The sequence below is a fragment of the Strongylocentrotus purpuratus genome, unplaced genomic scaffold (genome assembly GCF_000002235.5).
Source record: "Strongylocentrotus purpuratus isolate Spur 01 unplaced genomic scaffold, Spur_5.0 spur5_scaffold_6, whole genome shotgun sequence".
NCBI lineage: Eukaryota > Metazoa > Echinodermata > Echinoidea > Camarodonta > Strongylocentrotidae > Strongylocentrotus > Strongylocentrotus purpuratus.
Genome location: NW_022145612.1, coordinates 38,873,684 through 38,894,277, shown reverse-complemented (window position 1 = coordinate 38,894,277; position 20,594 = coordinate 38,873,684). Strand labels below are relative to the sequence as shown.

Here is a 20,594-nt window from a genome sequence, read left to right as displayed (position 1 = left end):
TTAACAAGCCAAAACAGCCAATAGGTTGATCTTCAAAAGATATCGGTTCTGCAGACGACTCAAATTCAATCATTCAAACTTAAAGGAGTCCGTACCAAAAAGAAAAAGCACTGCCCATGTATTTTATTGAACGTTGCCCTTTCAGTATGATACTTCAGGTTTTCCAGGCGTTGGTGACATAAATACTGGCACTCATCTTAAACTTTTGCTCCCTTTCGATCCCTCTTTCAACCAGGTTCTCGGTGATAAAAGTGTCTTGATGATGTGTAATCATGGGGTACTCACTGTTGGTAAAAGAGCAAGCGACGCCTTCTATATTCTGTACGAGCTTGAAGTATCCGCAAAAATTCAGGTTAGTGTTATAGGGAAATCAAACACTAGTCTTTTTAACACTTAATGATAATTATGCGACAAGCGAATAATCTCCCTGTGTCACATTGTCTAGCATGGGATATTATGTACAAAAGGCTTCAAGATTATATTTTAACTGTTTCCAATGCAAGATCAATCCAGTGTTAGAAGGGTTGTCATCGAGCCATCGGGGTCAATCCGCGGGGGGGGGGGGGGGGACAGGGGAGATACGTCCCCCACGATTTTTTCCATCAAATGTTCCCCCCCCCCCCCCCCATGTTTTGTCAGAAAAGAAGGGGAACCACCAGGAACAACGATTTGTATTATTGCCAAAGAGATGAGAGTTAAATTCTCGTTAAAAAAAATGTATTACTGGACATCTTTCCCATTGGTTTCATCGAGCAATATGACTAATATGACTTTTTTTTCCAAATGTGTTTAACTCGGACGGGTCTTTTTTCTGTTTAGAGGACATAAAATGGTATGCTATCCATAATATTAGGGTGATCACACTGCCTGTGCAAACAGTCTGCCCCGCGAACACACACACACAACAGAGTTCAGTTGATAGAAATAGCAATTTTTGTACATGTATTTTAAACAAACTAAACAATACTTTTAAATTTTTATTTCACATATATTTCAAGCATACCTTTAACTACAATTCTGTGTAGTTTTATTGTTATAGGCATGTGGAAAATATGTTAATTATTTAATTAGAATATTATCTTTTCAGTCATGTGTGACATGGCCCGCTGATCGCCCATTGACTCGCGCTGCTATTCTGCGTGGTGAAAATGCACCTCAATGTATAAAACTCTCCTACAAAAATGCAATATCCTCATGTGTTTCACTCATTAAATCAATTTGTTATTTATACTCAAGGTAGCCACAACTGTACTGGGGTCACCAAAGTGTTTGTTACTCTGAAATTCAGTTTCTGTGGAATGTTATGGTCTGTTGAATGGTTTCTCGGAAAATCATCATAAATCCTCAAATCTGACATCTTTTAAATAGGCAAATATACTGTGATGTAGCTGAAAGTCTATAAATTCTGATTATATGACCGGTTTTTAAGAATAGTTTGTGAAACATATGAGGAAATAGCTGTGACGGCGATCCAAGTAATTTCCATCGCCATATTTAATTGGCATTGCAAAAATATTTGGAATTTAAGGTTAATATTTGGTGTAAATATGATCTATGAATATATGATTTAAAAAATGCCCTAAAAATGAACAGTTTGACTTACCTAATTTGCATAATGAGTGCGCGAATATATAATTTAGCTGAAATGACCTAATTTGCATATTTGATGAATATTCATGATTTTTTTAATTTTATTTCAAATGAAATATATTTCCATACCTGTCTGATATACATAGGTTTCACTGATGTATCATGTTCGGTTTTGATTTGATTACATAATGCGCATATTAATTAGGCGGACTTAGTTATTTTCACAACTTATTTGCAGATTCGCAAAAATGGCAAAAATGACTTATTTTGTTGACTTCTGTTTTCAAAACGGTAATAGATGTATGAATTTTCTTTTTTGTATTTTTTACCACAAAGATGATATTTTAGTGTCTGATAATTTATTTTATTATTTGTGTCCAAGAAAGTGTTGAATTAAGTTGTCAACTTTGTCGAATTATGCCATTTTTGCCAATTTGACCATTTCTGGCAGGTTTTTCTGTAATTTTGCGATATAAAAAAAAGGTAATCCGACACATGCTCCGGCGACGATTACTCCGGTGACAAATGCTCCGCAAAAAGCGACAATTGCTCCGCGACATTTGCTCCGCGACATTTGCTCCGACGTCAAACGCTCCGCCGACATTTGCTCCGCCGACAATTGCTCCGCCGACATTTGCTCCGCCGACAATTGCTCCGCCGACAATTGCTCCGCCGACATTTGCTCCGCCGACATTTGCTCCGCCGACAATTGCTCCGCCGACATTTGCTTCGCCGACAATTGCTCCGCCGACATTTGCTCCGCCGACATTTGCTCCGCCGAAAATATTTCTTTTATGGGTTATTTTTTTGTTTTGTGTGATTTGTTTTGTTGCTGTTATTCAGGGCCGTAGCCAGCGTTCTGAGAAGGGGGATGCGTTTTAATTTCCCGATCAGATGACACCGATGGGAAAAAAGTGATAAACCTCTGCGAAAGAGGCAATCCCTTTTTGAGGGGGAAGGGGGTGGGGAGCAGGTGCAGAAACTTCAACCTTTAGTAGACCTTCTTTCAACAAATAGTGATTTTTCTTGGGCACTATATCATTTAAGGTTATATTTATTCCCTTTTGGTAAACGATGGTATATAGCGAGAGAGAGAGAGAGAGAGAGAGAGAGCTACAAATGTAGACTTATCAATAATATTGAATAGCATCTTCCTGCTAAATTTCCCTCCTTGATTAAATGGGCACGTTTATACCATAAACTGAACAGCGAACGTTTAACCCATGAATTATTGTCAACAATAATGAGTATCCAACAGAGTTTTCTTGCTGCAGGACGGGTCGGGTACATTCATAGTTAAGGCGATGTCAATTTTATTTTTAGCGAGCGGGCGGTTTTAAGCTTATTTTATATTGAATAGCATCTACCTGCCTTCCGCCATTCTTCGTCTGACGTTTAGGAGCTGCACACTCGTCAAATGAATATGTTACAAATTATAATCGCGAGTTAGCGTAGCATGATATGTGAGCGAGTTCTTTTGCACTTCTCTTTTGATAATAATTATAGGCATATTTTTGATATAAGTAACTGTGTCGTCTTGACCCTTGGAAGAGAGGGCACAAACACATTTAAAGGTACTATGTCCCATTTGCAGGCCAAAAAAAATGAAAAGGTTAAATTCCAACTGCATTTGAAATTAAATACTAATTTAGAACTTCCGTAAAATAAAAAAAAAGGGGGGGGGGCTTGAAAATGTCTTTAAGTGGGAAATAACGACTATTAGTTGTCGAATCGACTTAAGGGCTATAGAGCCAGTAAGTAATAGTCTGATTTTCAGACCATTGTACCGAATGGTCGTATGTTTTATGCTGCGCAAAGATTCAATCATTTTAATTTTGGCCCTTACAAGAAGTGGGTTATTGATGTTGACAAAATGCTCATGTACCCTTTACAGCTCATTTTATGTATGTTATTACCAAAGAAGAAAAAGAGCCAGTTTGTCACTCAATAGTGTCTAATCAGTAAAGCTTAGCAAATAAACAGGTTTCCTTCATAATTTGAATATTAGGACACTGCTAACGTTTAACTTTCACAGATAGGACATACATGACATATTTATAATTCCTGCAAATTTCTACATAATTTGATGTTGGCTGCAAAAGGGAAATAGTAGCTTTAAGGGTGTGTGTTTAAAAAAAAAATTATTATTTGTTAATTTGGCGAACAAGGAAGGTGAAAATCATAGGTTATTATCTTAAATAGAATTTGTCTACATTACGCCCCTTAATTTGAATCAAATGGGCAAGTATTATTCCAGGATTTATTGTTTATTCCTTGTTGGCGACTGGCGAGCGAGCTAGTTAACGAATGGTCGAAATTCTTTGGCTTGCGATTTTATATTAAAAAGCATCTGCGTGACCAGCATCGCTTGTTAATCACTGATGTACAAAATGTATTACGATTTACGAACATATAAAGCGTAGCGAGCAAGCGAATTTTCATCCTTTTCATATAATAACTGAAAACCATCTGCCTTAATCACTTATGATTATTTCACGAGCATGTAGTATATTTCATACTCCATTTTATTTCTAGTTTTTCTCCGACGTGTCCCGACGCAGCGCCGGCAAGATTTACCGTAATTAATTTTCCTATATTCTATTTTGTGTCCCTTTTCCCTTGTCTTCAGCCTTTTCTTGTCTCTTTTCTTGACCTTTTCTTTTCCATGTTTTCTTGTCCTTTTCTTTTCTTTTCTTGTTCTTTCTTCCTATCTTTTTTTTCCCTGCAAAAGGGAGCATTTGTCTTCAACGGGGTACTTTGGGGGCGGAGCAAATATCGGCGGAGCAATTGTCGGCGGAGCAATTGTCGGCGGAGCAAATGTCGGCGGAGCAATTGTCGGCGGAGCAATTGTCGGCGGAGCAATTGTCGGCGGAGCAAATGTCGGCGGAGCAAATGTCGGCGGAGCAATTGTCGGCGGAGCAACTGTCGGCGGAGCATTTGACGTCGGAGCAAATGTCGCGGAGCAAATGTCGCGGAGCAATTGTCGCCTTTTGCGGAGCATTTGTCGGCGGAGCAATCGTCGACGGAGCATGTGTCATGGAACCAAAAAAATGGTATAAAATCACAACGCATTGACCGATTTCAACTCTGTTTTTCATTTTTTCAAGCTTTCATAAAGCTTGATCATTTGAAACCATCAAATAACATGTGTTTGTTGTAATTATTTTTGGTGTGCTATACATAATAATATATTTTCGGTATTGCCCCAAGGGAAAAGACGCCTAGGCGAAGAAAAAACAAAAACAGAATTGATCGGATTTATTTTTCAGTCACACAAACGAGATCAATACCAGACAGGCAACAGATAACTTAGTGAGATGGGTGTTGAATGCTCTTGATAATAAAGAGCATACAATTTGTCTATACTTGGATATTTTTAAAACTTTGTGATTGCAACTAATCATCATTATTGTTACTTACCAAACTCAGATTTTCTGGAATTAGGAGATTAGTGTTTCACGCAATTAAAGATTATTTAAAGGATAGAAAAAAGTTTGTAAATTTATAGGAGTGTTCTATTCACGGGCCCCTGTTTTTTCTCATTCATGTAAAAAGTCTTCCTAATTATGTGTCAGAAGTTTCGCATATACTATATTTGCAGATGACACGATCGTTTTTTAAGTGATTCAGATTTGAAGTCCAAACAAATAATATAGAAATAAACAAGTTTATTTTATTGGTTTAAAGTTAATGGCTGAGAAAACATATATGCATTTACTACCCTAAACACAAAATTTGACAGGGATTTATTAAATGTTAAAGTTCTAAGTTTTCAAACTAGTCTGACTCAACGCATCTGCAATTTCTAGGTCTTGCAATCCATGAAAAGCTCCGAATGACAACACATTGTGAGGCAGTTAGGCATAGTCCTATGGAATGGATTAACGGGTGACATTGAAAACTCGGAACCACTTTAAAGCTTAAAAACAAACTTAAGAAAATATTTATTGTTAAATATACAATATGATATTATATTAATTCAGGGGTATAACCCTGACAAGCAATTTTTGCTTTTGTTTTCCCCATCTACATACATGTACTAGTTTACCATATTTCCTCCATTGTTATTTACTATCTTTTTTCTGTTGTCATTTTATTTACTATTCCTTTGTATTTTATAATATACGTTATTTTGCATTCTACATGTTGTTTTAAATTGGAATGTGAAAAATGAATAAATGAAATGAAATTAATTAAATATGGATTAACGTCTTGCGAAAGGACGTTAGTGCATTGTGATATATACAGTCTGGTGACATTTCTACTAAACCACAACACGTCTCAATAAGCTATGGTGTATCCAAAAAATATCCCATGACAATGGAGAGAAAATTCACGTAGGCCTACGATAGGGACAGATACCGACCACTTTCGAGACAAACACAGTCCACTAGACCCACTAGACCGTCTTTTTCTATCTTTCCTTATATTGTGTCGGTTTAGTGGACTGTTAATCTAGTAGGCTGTCTGACAGTCTACTTTGGATGACTCCCCCCCCCCCCCCCTCCGACAAAGGTGTACATGACTGTGTTAACATTATTTTTGTTTTTGTCTTTTTGTGTTTTATTTTTACAGGTACAGGCTCAATCCACGGGGATGAAGTTGCGAATGGCACCACAAGAAATGTGCGAGAAGGTTGCGAATGATTATGATGGCATGGATGGCGACAGATTTCTTTTTTTCAAAGCACTAAGGAAGCAAATGACTAACCAAAAGCCGTGCGTGACAGACTAGATTAAACGTGAGCAGAAAATTTATTTGTAAAGCGCTTTGAGACATTTTGTATTAAACGCCATATAAAAGTGGATTGTTATTGATATTCTGATGATGATGGCACAAACGAAGTTATGCAAATAGACGATTTTTAAAAATCTTAAGTATTCATGTTCATGGGTAATAAGGGGTTTTATGAAGATTATTGACATCTTGACTGAGTCAAAATTGTTTGCTTTTGAAATGCTTACAAAATTGTGTTTGTCTGATACACATTTTATGTCATAATCGTTCAGCATAAATATGTACTCGTCAGGCCCATTGCACACTATACAACCTCCTGCATGCGATCCGATTTCCGAAAAAATTGCAATTATCATAATATATATGGAATCTAAACAATATGATAAGAATACTAAAACCCCGAGTTGTTGTGAACTTAATACCCTGTACACACAGCTCTGCGACCTTACAAAGACCATGCCGATCATCCCGATCTGAAAAAGTTATCAAATCGGGAAAAAGCCGTCAAAATCCAGCAATTTAGCAACTTAAAGACTATACATCACGACTGTACTGCGATGCTTCTTCGTCAAAAGCACTGCTGACTCGCTGGCATTATACACTCATAACTAGACCAATACCAACCAAGCAGTCGTGTCAACTATACGTTGTTACACAGACCTAGAAGACTATAGGACGATGTCGCTACGCTGGTGCTGACCTTATTACGCTTCTTGTACGATTTGTGGCGATGTTTATACAAATCGGGGGAGTTCTAGTATTCCTTCAGTTTTTTTCCAAACTTCGAAGATGTACAGCTCGAAATAGTTGCCGATGGTGCTGCGTTTTTATTACGACCACAGTGATTTCACCACGATGCTACCAAGCTACTCGTACGATAATGACGTTTCCACTACGTTCTTAATAATACTGTGTCCGGATTTTTGTTGGCCACGCTCTCGGCCATTTTTCCATCGTAGTAGAAGCGGCGTCTATTGTGAACGGGGCATAAGCCTTCTAGTCAGAAAACGTATTTTAAAGGACTTTGCAAAAGGTCTTTTCCTCAGTGTTATTTTTGAATGAATCCATTCATGTTAGAAATAGCGTCGACATTTTGCAAATTATCACTATTCTTTATTTTGAAAATAATGTTTGATGAAATTGGAACAAAACTTTCTGTCTTGTTCTGAGATGATAGTTCAGTATCTTTACATGTTAACGTTCACAGTAAGGCCTTAAATAAAAACTTGTTGTATTGCCCTTTGGGTGCCAAAACATGGGTCGGTCGGTCGGAAAAGTTTTTTTTTGTCGCCCTCTTTGGGCCGATATGTTTCAGTTTTTAGTTTTTATTGCTGTTACTGCTGTTTATTTTTTATTGTTATGGTAGCGGGATGTTGATATAAAGTTATTAGATGTAGTCGTGGAACATAATGAGTATGTTCTTAATTTAGAAGCCTGTCTTTAATATCAAGAGTTCCTATTGATCCGGATTGATTGTAAACTAATGAATGAAGTTTATGAACGACCTAACTTACTGCCGGTATTATAATTGTAGTATTATGTTTCTACACTGTTGCTCATAACGGTGGAATATTTTTTTTAATCCCAATTTATGGAATTATTTTAAAAATAATTTAAAAATACTAGATCTAGATAATAGTATACAGTCTCAGATTTTATTGAATAATAATTTGCCAATATGTGTTTTGCGTGACTGCTAAAGCATGTACATTATGCTACTATGTTTATCAACTAGGGGACCTATGCCCTTAAGTCATAAATGACAGTAATGAGGATTAATGCCTCACAGAAGGGCTCTGATATAGCACATCGACACGGTGTTGATCCTGGGGCCTCAAAGTTACGAGGCCATTGCTTTGTCACTGAACCATGACTGTACGCAGCGGGGGCTAGGGTAGGGGGCAGTTTCCATAAATTAAAAAAAAAAAAAGAAAATGCAATAAATATTCAATAATTTATTGCATTCTACCCCGGTCCCCAACATAAAAAAATCCTCTGGACGGCCATGCATTATGGCTCAAGGCATTTGCACAGTCGGGTAAGGTAGATAGATGGGAAGAATAGGCAAAACTGAAACAATCTAACATGCAATTGTTACATAAACAAAAGTACAAGATATATTTCAAGTGGTAAATAAGAATAGAATACACAAAGAGAAAAGGAAGAAAGGGAAGACAATTCATGATCCTTAAGTATTATGTATTGTATTAGAATCGAGTTTTCATGGATAAAGACGCAATCATTTTCTAATCCTCGGTCGCTTTGCTCCATCGCATATGTTGCTTTAGGATCTCGTGATTTCGGGCCCCAATATAAATAATATCATATATAATTATATAGCCCCTGTAGTTTTAAGCTTTCCGAATGTCTTACAAACATCGGCCATTGATCTCCTACCAGCTGTTTCGCCGAACAACTGCCAACTATTCGCCAAAAATTCCACGAGCGGTTGCAAATTAGTTCACCAAAATCTTTGATGATCAGACAATTTCTGTATTAGATTCGGCAACCGATCGGCAACTGCCCGATACTTTCCTCTTATTATGTTTTTTAATTATGTATTTCATTTGTTTATCTGTTTGTTCGTTTCGGCGACGATTTGAAACTCATTTTATAGAATATTTATTTGACATCTCCTTACTTATACATTGATGATAATATCAAATTGCAATATAGAGTACTTTGTATACTTAGTGAATTTTTAGTAATTCCTTTTGCAACATAATTTTTATATTTCGATTCTTTGTTTGTATGCACTATTATTGAAGAAAACCAGAAATTTTGGATTCTAATGCAATAAATTTGGTTTGATATGATTCGATTTAATAGGAAATAAAAATTAATGTGAACCTGAATTTCACTTGTTTGTTCTGTTGATATCATCCGAGAGAAAATCTATTCTGAAGCGTTCTTTCTTTTTTAGAAGCACCAGAGAGAAAGTCTTGGGCAACAATAATTATACCGTTATTGTAATAACCTGCGACATGTATTAGCAGGATCAAGGGGGCATTTTTCAATGTGGCACGAGTAGCACTTGATCATGAAGGGGGCATAAAGAGGTAGGCATCAAAACGGGGGGGGGGGGGGGGGGGGGGGGAGAGAGAAAAAGAAAGTGAGGGAAAGGAAAGTGAAGGCAAAGAAAACGAGAAATAGAAACTTCTTACACGTCAAGATTTTTTAAACAGTTTGTTCAGTGTTGAGCCGCCAGTGTACTATAGAGCATATAAAATATATCTTTTATTGCTAATGCCACCTCACTCTACCCCCCCCCCCCTTTCCCTCTCTATCACTCTCTCCTTCTCTCTCTCCTTCCTTCTCTCTCTCTCTCTCTCTCTCTCTCTCTCTCTCTCAAACTATACTAAACAATTTCAGTCTATAACAATACATAGTATCTGACCAATGGACTGTAAAACTTGATTCTGTCTAACCAGTGTAGGTGTCATTTTATTTTGCCAAAAAATATACCAATAATAACCACAGAACAAGAAAATATAACAAATAAAAAGCAACTAATACATGCATACCAATCTTCAAATAATTCAAACTGAACCATTGTGAAACAAAGCAATCGAAAAGAGATTTGAGCACAAAAAATTAAAAGAAGCGAGCTACATTTCTAATAGCTCTTCACAATATACATGTAGTACTTTTTAATAGTTCAAAATTTCAAAAAAGTTTAAAATATAAGACCTTGAGAGGATGGGGTCAAATGCAGGTTAATCATACATGAACATAAAATTTAACACATTTTCTGAACAAACATGCCGAGGTGAAGATCTCAGTATCGCTCTTTGCACATGTTTCTCAAGTCAGTACTGCTATTAGATAAGTCTTAAATTCCATAATGTCTAATAAAGCAAAAAATTGTTCTTAACAATTGTAAAGCATAATTGGGTGACAAAAAGCAAAACAATCTCAAACAGGGTGCTCCATCATGTGACTATACAACCAGCAGCAAATTGAGGATGGAGATGAAGATATATAGAGGATGAATATTTACATATACTCAAAACCTGCAACACACTCTCTTAGTTTTAAAATTGGACTTACTCTGGACCTGTATGTGTCATATACATGCAAGATTTAGGAGATTCTAAGTGATAGGATTGAACAAATTGTTGAAGCTTTTATATCTTCATTATATACTCAACATTTCATTGTACTTTTTACAATGTGCACAATAATTCATACCATAAAAACACAAAGGTAAAATCACAAATGTAATCAAAATTACAACATAATAATATTACAATATCTCTGGAATGAAAATCATAAAGTGTACATGTAAATAAAAATCTAAATTTGCTACATTTGTTCTTGTTTTAAGACATGTTTATAAACACTGTAATTATAGTCATATTTCAATTTCAGTCTGCATGAATTCTTCTTTGCAGTTGTATTGCTAACTACATAGACAGATAACAACATAGACAAACCATAAAAACATGTATAATTCATGTTGCCCACATGACATACACTAATCTCTCTTTAAAAAAAAGTTCTACATGTGAAGATTAATGTACATGTATCACTTTACTTTTCTTACCAATACACATACTTCATCATAAAATAATTACATCCCCCCCTCTCTCTCTCTCTGTCTCTCTCTCTCTTACACACACACAAAAACAGATCCTTAAAAATATTGTCCATTCACTGAGCCAGAAGGGCATTAACTCTTTCACATACACAAGTTAATGCCCTTCTGGCTCTCAGCAGACGATACACTGAGAGATTGTTTGCTTTTCAACAAAAACAATATGAATTATAATAATTCCTTGTTACCTTGACCTTTCAATTAACAATAAACAACATAATTATTAAAAAAAAATGCACACAGTTAAAATTTACTTTGTGCGCTCTATAATGATTGACAAAATGCAATGGATTCATGAGTACTCACATCATACCAGTCATCCAGACTAAGTATTGTTTCTGGAGGTTCAGATTCATGTTATGTGTGTGTATGTGTGTGGGGGGGGGGGTCTGCATGCTAAACAGGCATGTCTTAAGATTTGTTACATTATGCCTACATACATGTACTCTTTGTAATACATCATGCACAAAGACATGTTTGCAAGATGGTATTATCATAACATACAATATACCAGTTGAATATACTCACAATCTGTGTATGGGCAAATAAAGCTTTCAGCTAACTGCAAAGTACCATAGTACAACACTATGTATTCAATTTGAATATATCCGAACTGATCTATTAATACCTGTCAACAAAATAATCTGTGCAGTTCTTTCACAAGGCAAATCTTCCAATTGTTCAATTCGGCTCTATTTGATACCTTAAGCACAGAAAAAGGTAATATGAATTATACGACAGGAATAGTGAGCTAGTTCATTCTGGAGATTTCCAACGCTCAAAAAAAAAAAAAAACATTTGCCCATAAGACCCATGATCAGACATAACTCTTTTTCTAGAAAGAAGTATTTACATAAGAAGATTTCATATACTAGCTTGTATAATGTATAATGATGCAATTTCAAATAAAATGAGGGCTTGTGGCACTCTTTCATAGATTTCTTGCACTCATCACCTGATATCCAAGTTATCAATAAACATGATTGATATTTAATTCATCAATTAAAGCAGATAAAAAAAAAGCAAAATACTTAGTACTAATCTTTTGTAACATTTTAAATCCATTCATTATTGGTACATTTTTTTTTTCTTCGACGTCAACCGGGACCAGAAAATATAATCCTATGTGATCAATCTAATTTATGATGATAAAGTTTGATATTAATAACTGAATATCGATATTGACTATATTTTCGACTTGATGAATTTAAAGCAACCTCAGCAAACAATATGATTTTCATATAAAAGCAAATGGTTTTTACCAGTCCTGAAATGTGCAATACCCTATGTTGTCATTCATCAGGCTGAATCCTAATTCTGGTATGAAAAACATAGAATTTCCATCCACTTTGTCGGCTAAATCGGCCGACTGCCATGAAAACAATATATCAAGAGTAAACAATTAAAATTGCACCAACATATTCAAAATTACTTATCAAACTCTGACTTGTGTGTTTCAAAGTAAATCATCAGAAAACAGGAGGATTTGGTGATTTTGGTCATTGTTTCATGCTCATATTTAGTCCATGCAATTTTGAAACCTTTGGTGATGTTTAACAGGACACTTTTCTTCTCACATTTCCACTTGATATATTTCTGCAACTAAACTACATTTACAAAACCCTTTTAATTGGCCCCTATCCAAAGCCACAACCATGCATTTTCAAACACAGGAATATAAATTCACCTAATGAAGACAAAATGCAGTGCCTGTGCTGTTTTGCAGTATAAGTAGTGAATGCACCAACTTGAAATAAATAAATAAGTTAATGATGTATGTATAATGTGCCGAAACTTAATAACAGTGCTCATATGAATAAACAATGACCCTATATCACACATTGACCAAAGAGTTCTTGTTTTTCCTTTTCACACCAAATGCATAATGAGGGCCATAGTTTAGGCCATTAATATAAATGCAAATATGACATTTAGATTGCAAATTATCTAAAAAAATGACAATTAAGTAGTGGAAATAAAAGTAGAATAAAGCCGTGTGTGAAAGGTTGACAAATGTCTAGGAAGCCTAGAATTGGTGTAAAAGGAAGAAGAAAAAAAAAAGTTGGATCGGTGAATAAACTTCCTCATGAACTGCAGTTCATTATCCACAGAGGATATACATGTATGTGGATAACCATGAACTTTTAGCTACACAATGATACCTCTACACGACACAAGGTTCATGCAGAGCGATCTGATGAGACAAATCAGACCCAGAGCTTTGGACACAAAGAGGAAAAGGAACAGATTTTGTTCATACAATATCTTGACAAAGGCTACAAGAACCAGCACATTTTGTATAGCCCAGACGAAAGCAAATTCACTTACTCGTTAAAATAATACTTATTTTTCATCTGTATCTACCGTTTGTTACCTTTATATTTCTGCATTACATTGTACTTTGTTTTGTGACAGTCATAAAAGTAGACATCGATCTTTCACATCATATCATCATGTATATCAAAATAGACTTGGCTAGTACAGTATCACTCTGAGATAAACAAACACATTGTTCACATATACATAGACACCATCTGTGCACTATGGGTAACCAAAATGGACGCATCCAGCCTCCCTTGCTTTGTCAAGATGGCGATGAGAGGAAGGAGTCTGCTTAACCTTGGTCGCTAGCCGCTTAGTACAGACGCTTTTCAAACCTGTAAGTAATAAGAGAAGAATGTAGCATGAAGATTAGGACCAGGGGGGTATTTCACCAAATTTTTCATTAGTGACAAATGACAGTTTTTGTTATAAGCTACTGAAATCCTTACTTCTGATTGGTTATCAACAGATTTGTCACTGATTTTTGTCATTTGTCGTTGGAAAAAGGCTTTGTGAAACGGGTCCCAGATATCAAAATGTTGTTTATTAGAACTATGTTACACCATTGTTCCCATAAATATTAAAAACAGACAGGACAGTCTATCAGTGAAAAGATAAAGCATTAAAAGGAAGAAGAAAAAAACTCTGAAAAAATATACAGAACACATAATTGATAACAAGTCCATAGCTTCCTCAAATCATTTAATTTTGATTCCTGAACTTTTCAAAGAAAATATAAAGTTACACAGTATATGCATCCTGTTTGATATTTCACTGAAGTATTCGTATGGAAGTTGCAAATAACCTAGCCGTAAAAAGAAATCAGAGACAACTTACGAGTGAAGACTGTGAACACCGCCCTCTACTTGAGCTGAAGGTGACCTTCTCTCAAAGCGAACTTCGCCAGAATACATCTTTTCTCTGGGAGAGGTTGGATGATAGGAGATAAAGAGTAAATATCTGATCACATGGGTTGTCTCTCCCTTATCGATCTCAAGAATAATGATTTCACAGAGATAGAGAGAGCTAATAAATGTTCTCTACACTTCCTTTGGTACTGTACACATGGGTGAACAGAGACAAAATTACAATTTTTGTAAACATAACTCCCCCCCCCCCCCTAACTCTGGATTAACGGCATCGTGTGATCATGTGATATGGTGTAATATTGAAGCCCTACAAAAGTTGCGCTTCAAAATGATCAAGAAGTGCCTCAAAAAAGTAAAAAAATCTTTTGAGTGACTGGTTTTACCATACTCGTTTTCCCCAATAGACTGTATTGTTATGAAAACCGTGAGAAAATCACAATCATAAATATCTTGATATTCAGACATGCGATCAGCTTGTAAAAGTCATGGGGTTCCTGACTGACCTAAAGGTTTATAATTATCATTGCAGCATGAGCTAAATCCAGGATTATGTTTCACCCAATCCCTTAAGGCAGATGTTTTCAACCCACTGACTACTGAATTCCCTGATTTCCATAGGAGCTAACACGATCCCCAAGGTAATTGGTTAATTTTATACTTCAAGATAAATAGCTTAACAAATTGTGAACCGTTTGTTGCCATACAAATGATTAAATGAAATCTTTATTAAACTGACAGATGTTTTGTGTATGATCTGTTTACTGCTCTTACCTTAGAACGGTGAGGCTTAGTGCTCCAATGTCTTGGCAGCCATGTTGGATTCCTGCAATGAGATATGGCACAAACTTGTGGATAGAACCCTTGTCCACGATGGACCCTGAAACACCCTGGGCAACCTTCAGCTTGTCACGCTCACTGAAACAAAGAACACAGAATTAATCATAATAATCCGTTCTTGGATAGCCCATAATACATTATGCTATAACGTCCCTATGCTTTGGAAATTATTACCCTAGCTATAGCTCCGGCAGCTCTTTGAAGCACACAGTGCATTTCCAGGAATAATCCTACAAGGCATCCATTTACCTCACCTAATTGGAGTGTGGCAAATGTAGATAACGTCTTGTTAGTGTTGTGGCAGGGATTCGAACCCTGAACCCTGTGGCTCACAGTCCGTAGACTTGACAACTGGACCATAACACCTCTACATTAATTAACAATGACATTTTTAAAAAGAATATGACAAATATCAATCACTGAATCCCATATCAACTAAGAAGACAAAATGATATTAATTTCCATTGCATTTTAAAGAAAAGAAGAAGAATTTGGCTTCAATTTTGTCCTAAGATACCATGATTCAAACTCAAACAATATCATATTCAGCATTCCAACCATACAAAAATGTTTTCAAGAGATCAAGCTATTTTCCATCTTCACATTCTTCTTTCATAGACAGGGATACCAGTTCCTTTCATCTAATGAGCTCATATGTGACCCGGCACCACAAAACCAACAAAAAGTCGCAAAAAAATATTTTCCTGATTTCATCTGATTATGAAAGAAGAAGTTCTCCTCATTAAAATGGTATATTACTTGTCCAAATTGAAGCTTCCTAACCCTTTCAATTTAGTGAATGAAAAGAGCTGGTGAGGGAGGTTACTGGTATTAAATTGTGAGAAAGAGAGCTTTAAAGTTTGGGGCTATTCAAGCATTCGGAGCAAGCAAACCACAGGGAAATCAATAGAAGGGTGAATCAAAAGGCCATAGCAACCACTATGAAGAGATTTTCAGATTAGGCTGAAATTTGGCCTGCTGGTCAAACATAGTCTGTTCATTATGTTTCTGAGGTTTCAATGTGTGGACTTAAGTCTTTCAAAAGTTATTATGTTGTAAATGTATAGAGTTGTAATTGGACAGATTAAGTGAACTGCAACATAGTGCCGAGACACCTGCACTAGACAATGCCTATTCATGGTGGACCCGGAGTCTTTTTGTTCCCCCTTACATAACACTGCTTGTCACCTATCTTGTTTTGTATACATCTGGGCAATTATTTGTAACCACATTATGAACTTGCTTGATACTTAATTCCCATACTGTTTTCTTTCTCACAGGAGGTTCAAAGTATTTTTACTATGACTTGCTCTTTCATTTCCAGTAGCCATCCTGATGATAATTAATGGAAGCAATTCATAAATACCAGCCAGAAAGTGGTATAAAAATAAAGAAAGGCAGGAGACACAGTAAAGACACCAAGATAGAATAACGAAAAATAGAAAGAATGAGAGAGAGACAGAGAGGGAAAAGAAGGGGGAGAATTATGACAGCTGTAAGCAAAATGATGATATCAAGAGTGTGAATGTGTGTTTACAATAAGAACTTGATTTCAAAACTCTTATGGGAGAATAAATTTGGAAGCACAGAAATGAAAACAAAATTATTTAGGGAATGTCACAACTCTTTCTCATCCTGTATCACAAGTTTAAAAATGCAACAACTCTCTCTCATCCATTATCGCAAGTTTGAAAATGCAACAACTCTTTCTCATCCTGTATCACAAGTTTAAAATGCAACAACTCTTTCTCATCCTTTATCACAAGTTTAAAAATGCAACAACTCTTTCTCATCCTTTATCACAAGTTTGAAAATGCAACAACTCTTTCTCATTCTTTATAACAAGTTTGAAAATGCAACAACTCTTTCTCATCCTGTATCACAAGTTTAAAATGCATCAACTCTTTCTTATCCTTTATCACAAGTTTAAAAATGCAACAACTCTTTCTCATCCTGTATCACAAGTTTAAAATGCAACAACTCTTTCTCATCCTTTATCACAAGTTTGAAAATGCAACAACTCAAGCTACTCGAAGTCTTTAACGGAGAATATAAGACGAACGCAAATCTGGAACTCGGATGTGAAAGCGGATACAAACAAAATGGCGCGCCGCACTGATTGCTATAACGGACCAATCACAGCCCGCGTAGCACGACCCGTTAGCAACGACCGACCATTTCCGGACTGCGATAATTTCGCTCGGGAAAAGTGATCAAATTTTGGAAGAGACCGAAGGCTGTGCGAAAAAAACTGGTCTAGAAAAACCGTTTAAAACACATCTTCTACTATGTTTTAGACTTCCAAATTTTGATACTAGGTACAGAAAAGACCACTCTTTCAGAAAATGCAAAAAACCAAAAATCTATTTTTTCACCTAAATTGACATTTTAGCTGATTACGGAGAATCGCTGGTTGCGACTTTTTGTTGGTTTTGTGGTGCCGGGTCACATATGTACCGAACAATATAAAGCCGGATTATGGGTAGGTATCAGGGCCTAAAATCGGACTACAGCCTAAAGAGGGGCATCCTTTTTTAGAGTTTCGAAGGCGAACTGCCCTAATGCCTCAGTCACACCTTTGCATATTTGGCTTGCATATTGCTGCGTATTTATGGTAAGCCGTTTTAACATTTATTCCTATTTCTTGATATCAAGAATTACCATTGCTTTACAACAGAAAATCTCCTTGATATCAAGAAATAGGAATAAATGTTAAAACGGCTTGCCATAAATACGAAGCAATACGCAAGCCAAATACCCAAAGGTGTGGCTGAGGCAAAAGCTCACATCTCCTTTTTATTTTGTTGCCTACCTGAAGTATCTCTTGGCAGAGGACTGGTTCTTCTCCATGGCATCCAACGATCCCATGCCACGGTACTTCTTGAGTCGGACTCCATCAGAGAAGAAGTATTCTCCAGGAGCTTCAGTGGTTCCCGCCAGAAGGCTTCCCATCATCACTGAATAACACAAAGTGGACAAAGGATTCAGGTAATTAGCCAAATGGAGAGAAGAAGAAGAAGAAGCAAATGGCATAAGAGGATCCCATTCTACTGTACTTTGAGTTAGACCCTATCAGAAAAGAAGAATTCTCCAGGAAAAGTCAATTCCCTGGTTGCTTTATACATGTAGTTACACTAGCATACACATGGTTTCTTAGCAGTCAGGTAAAACAGTTATTGAACATCTTTCACACAATTACTACAAAATCTATGACTCTTGTTGCAGTACAATGCTGATCCACACCAAATTTCATGAAAAATGATTTAAAAGCAATACACTACCTACAATCTTATTCAGTAAATGAAAAAGAGATAAATTCTGTAAAAACACTCACCTGAGGAAGCGCCCAGTGAAAGAGCCTTTGTGATGTGACCGACCGTCGTGATGCCTCCGTCGGCAATGATAGGTACCCCACAGCTCCTGGCATACTGGGCTACTCTGTACACTGCTGTGCCTTGGGGACGACCAACAGCCATTACTGGAAAGCAGAACAAAAACAATAAAATAACTGATTTAGTTGATAATTCATCATCCTGCCAAGTAAAAAAAAAAAAAGAGTTCTTCTACTGCTTTGCCTGCTGAGAACTACACGGGCATCGACTAGCAGCCCTTCTCACTCACTCTCAGCAGGCAATCTTTATGTTTATTATAAGTACAGGTATCTACATTGTAAGTACACAATATATATATACACACATGCCAACATTTACTTTACTGCAACAAAAAAGCAATTAACAAAAAAAACGAAAACAAGTCATAGTGCAAAAGGTTTTTAAACCATAAAAGGACTGATACACTGTCCAAAAAAATAAATAATTAATTTTTAAAATAAATAAACAAAAATATCGGTTGGGCCATATTGTACACAGACATACATTTTGATTACCGGTATTCAAATGTATCTTAAGGATCGTAATCTCTTTCGGTTTTACTGAGTGCAAAGAAGACATAAAAGTTGCAGCACATATACAAGAACCATGCATATTCATTAGCAATAGCATGCAACGAAAGTAAGATAATAATGGTGCTGCCAAAATATGATTACTTTCCATAACAACATATAAAGAACAAAAAAGTAAATTTCAGGAAAAGTTTGGATGAATGAACAAAATGTGGAACATGCGCATTTAGAATTTATCAGAAACATGTTAAAAAAAAAGAAATAATGATAACAACTTCAATATAAACGTTAATTTCACTGTTATCTTCTTAATCTTATTGTGAAATTCACAGACGCAACTCATAAACAAGGAATGAATGTAAATAAATAAAAATACCTCACTTCTAAACAATACTATTGCTACTAAAAATAAAAGTACATACATTTAAAAATTTCTTTCACTGTTTTATAAATATACTTCCCTAAACACTCTGTTTATTCTCTTTCTCACTCTTTCACTCTCTCCTACATGACCCTTCATAAAATCAATACAAGTTCACAATCATTTTTGTTCTTGCTGTTGGTAGAGAACGATTTGCTTTGTTTGCATTACCGTATTCAAAGAAAAGACATCTACTAAACACTTCTCTAAAATAAGTAAAATAGAAAAAAATAAGTAGAAAAGAATAATATACACAAAATAACAGATTCATGCACATTGCAAAAGGCATTATGATCAGAACAAAAAATGAATGTACATGTACATGTACACGAAAAAATCTACTTTCAAAACTAAAGGACTGAAACACATCTTGGAGTTGAAGAACTACAAATTATATGACTTTTTTTTAAACAATAATTTCCACCACTTTATCACATGTAGCCTAGCCATAAAAGTGCAGTAAGAAAAGAGCCAGATGGAATTTTTGTTTAAAGCCAAAGGATAGCCATACACTTGCCGGTTCAGACAATGATGAAAATGTAAAGCCATGCAACTCATAGGTAATGGTACAAAGGTACAAATCTCCAAGACCGTAGCATGCGCATGGTCGTGTGATTTTTTAAGCATGTGAAAAATTGATTGTCCCCATTTATGTTTTGTTTAAGAATGTCACACATTATAGATTACATCTAATAAGTATTTAACACAGGCCCTAATTGAACCATAACATCAAATTCACAAGGGGTATGAATAATTTAGTTGTAACTGAATATACGCTTTTTTTTGGTCCACTGTTGAGGTTTTGGAACAATGGTTAAAAGTTCACAGACCATGATTTGAATTTAAACCTCCATCAAAGATCCAGGCCTTTATGATCAATATGGATAATTTCCAATGTAAAAAGCTGGAAACCCAGTCATTATTAAAGGTATGGGCTCATGATTAAAATAAGGTTGGCATACATGTATGTACAAAGTGGTGTGTGACTAGTAACTAAGAAATCATGCACAACTTCTTTATATACATGATATGCATGAATGACATTCAACAAATTCATGACATAAATTTTACATTTATGCAGTGAACAAGCTCCAATTGGTATGTGGCAAGTCTACATGTATACAGACATGTATCTACTTATGGACTGGAGCAATGCTTTGATTATCTACACATTGCACAACTCTTCCTGATGCTAAATGACCCTTGAATCCCCCCCCCCCCCCTCCCAGACCCCTTTTCATCATGTAACATCTCTTCTTACTTCTTTATTTCTTTTTCTGACCTACACCTAATGTCGTTGAGGTTAACTTACATCTCAAG

At 35.9% G+C, this 20,594-nt stretch overlaps 1 protein-coding gene across 3 annotated transcripts in view; it reads right to left on the bottom strand.

Annotated features, from left to right (window-relative positions):
- Window positions 1-9,740: 9,740 nt before the first annotated feature.
- The window catches only part of LOC752101 (inosine-5'-monophosphate dehydrogenase 1b), a 51,994-nt gene continuing 41,140 nt past the window's right edge, over window positions 9,741-20,594 (bottom strand). For all 3 annotated transcript variants that reach the window (XM_031000307.1, XM_031000308.1, XM_031000309.1), the window contains 5 exons: window positions 18,287-18,430; window positions 17,765-17,909; window positions 14,887-15,030; window positions 14,084-14,167; window positions 9,741-13,581 (listed from right to left, as the gene is read on the bottom strand). In XM_031000307.1, the coding sequence (XP_030856167.1) occupies window positions 13,560-13,581; window positions 14,084-14,167; window positions 14,887-15,030; window positions 17,765-17,909; window positions 18,287-18,430 (539 nt within the window). In that variant the 3' untranslated portion in view covers window positions 9,741-13,559. The remainder of the gene's footprint in view (window positions 13,582-14,083; window positions 14,168-14,886; window positions 15,031-17,764; window positions 17,910-18,286; window positions 18,431-20,594) is intronic.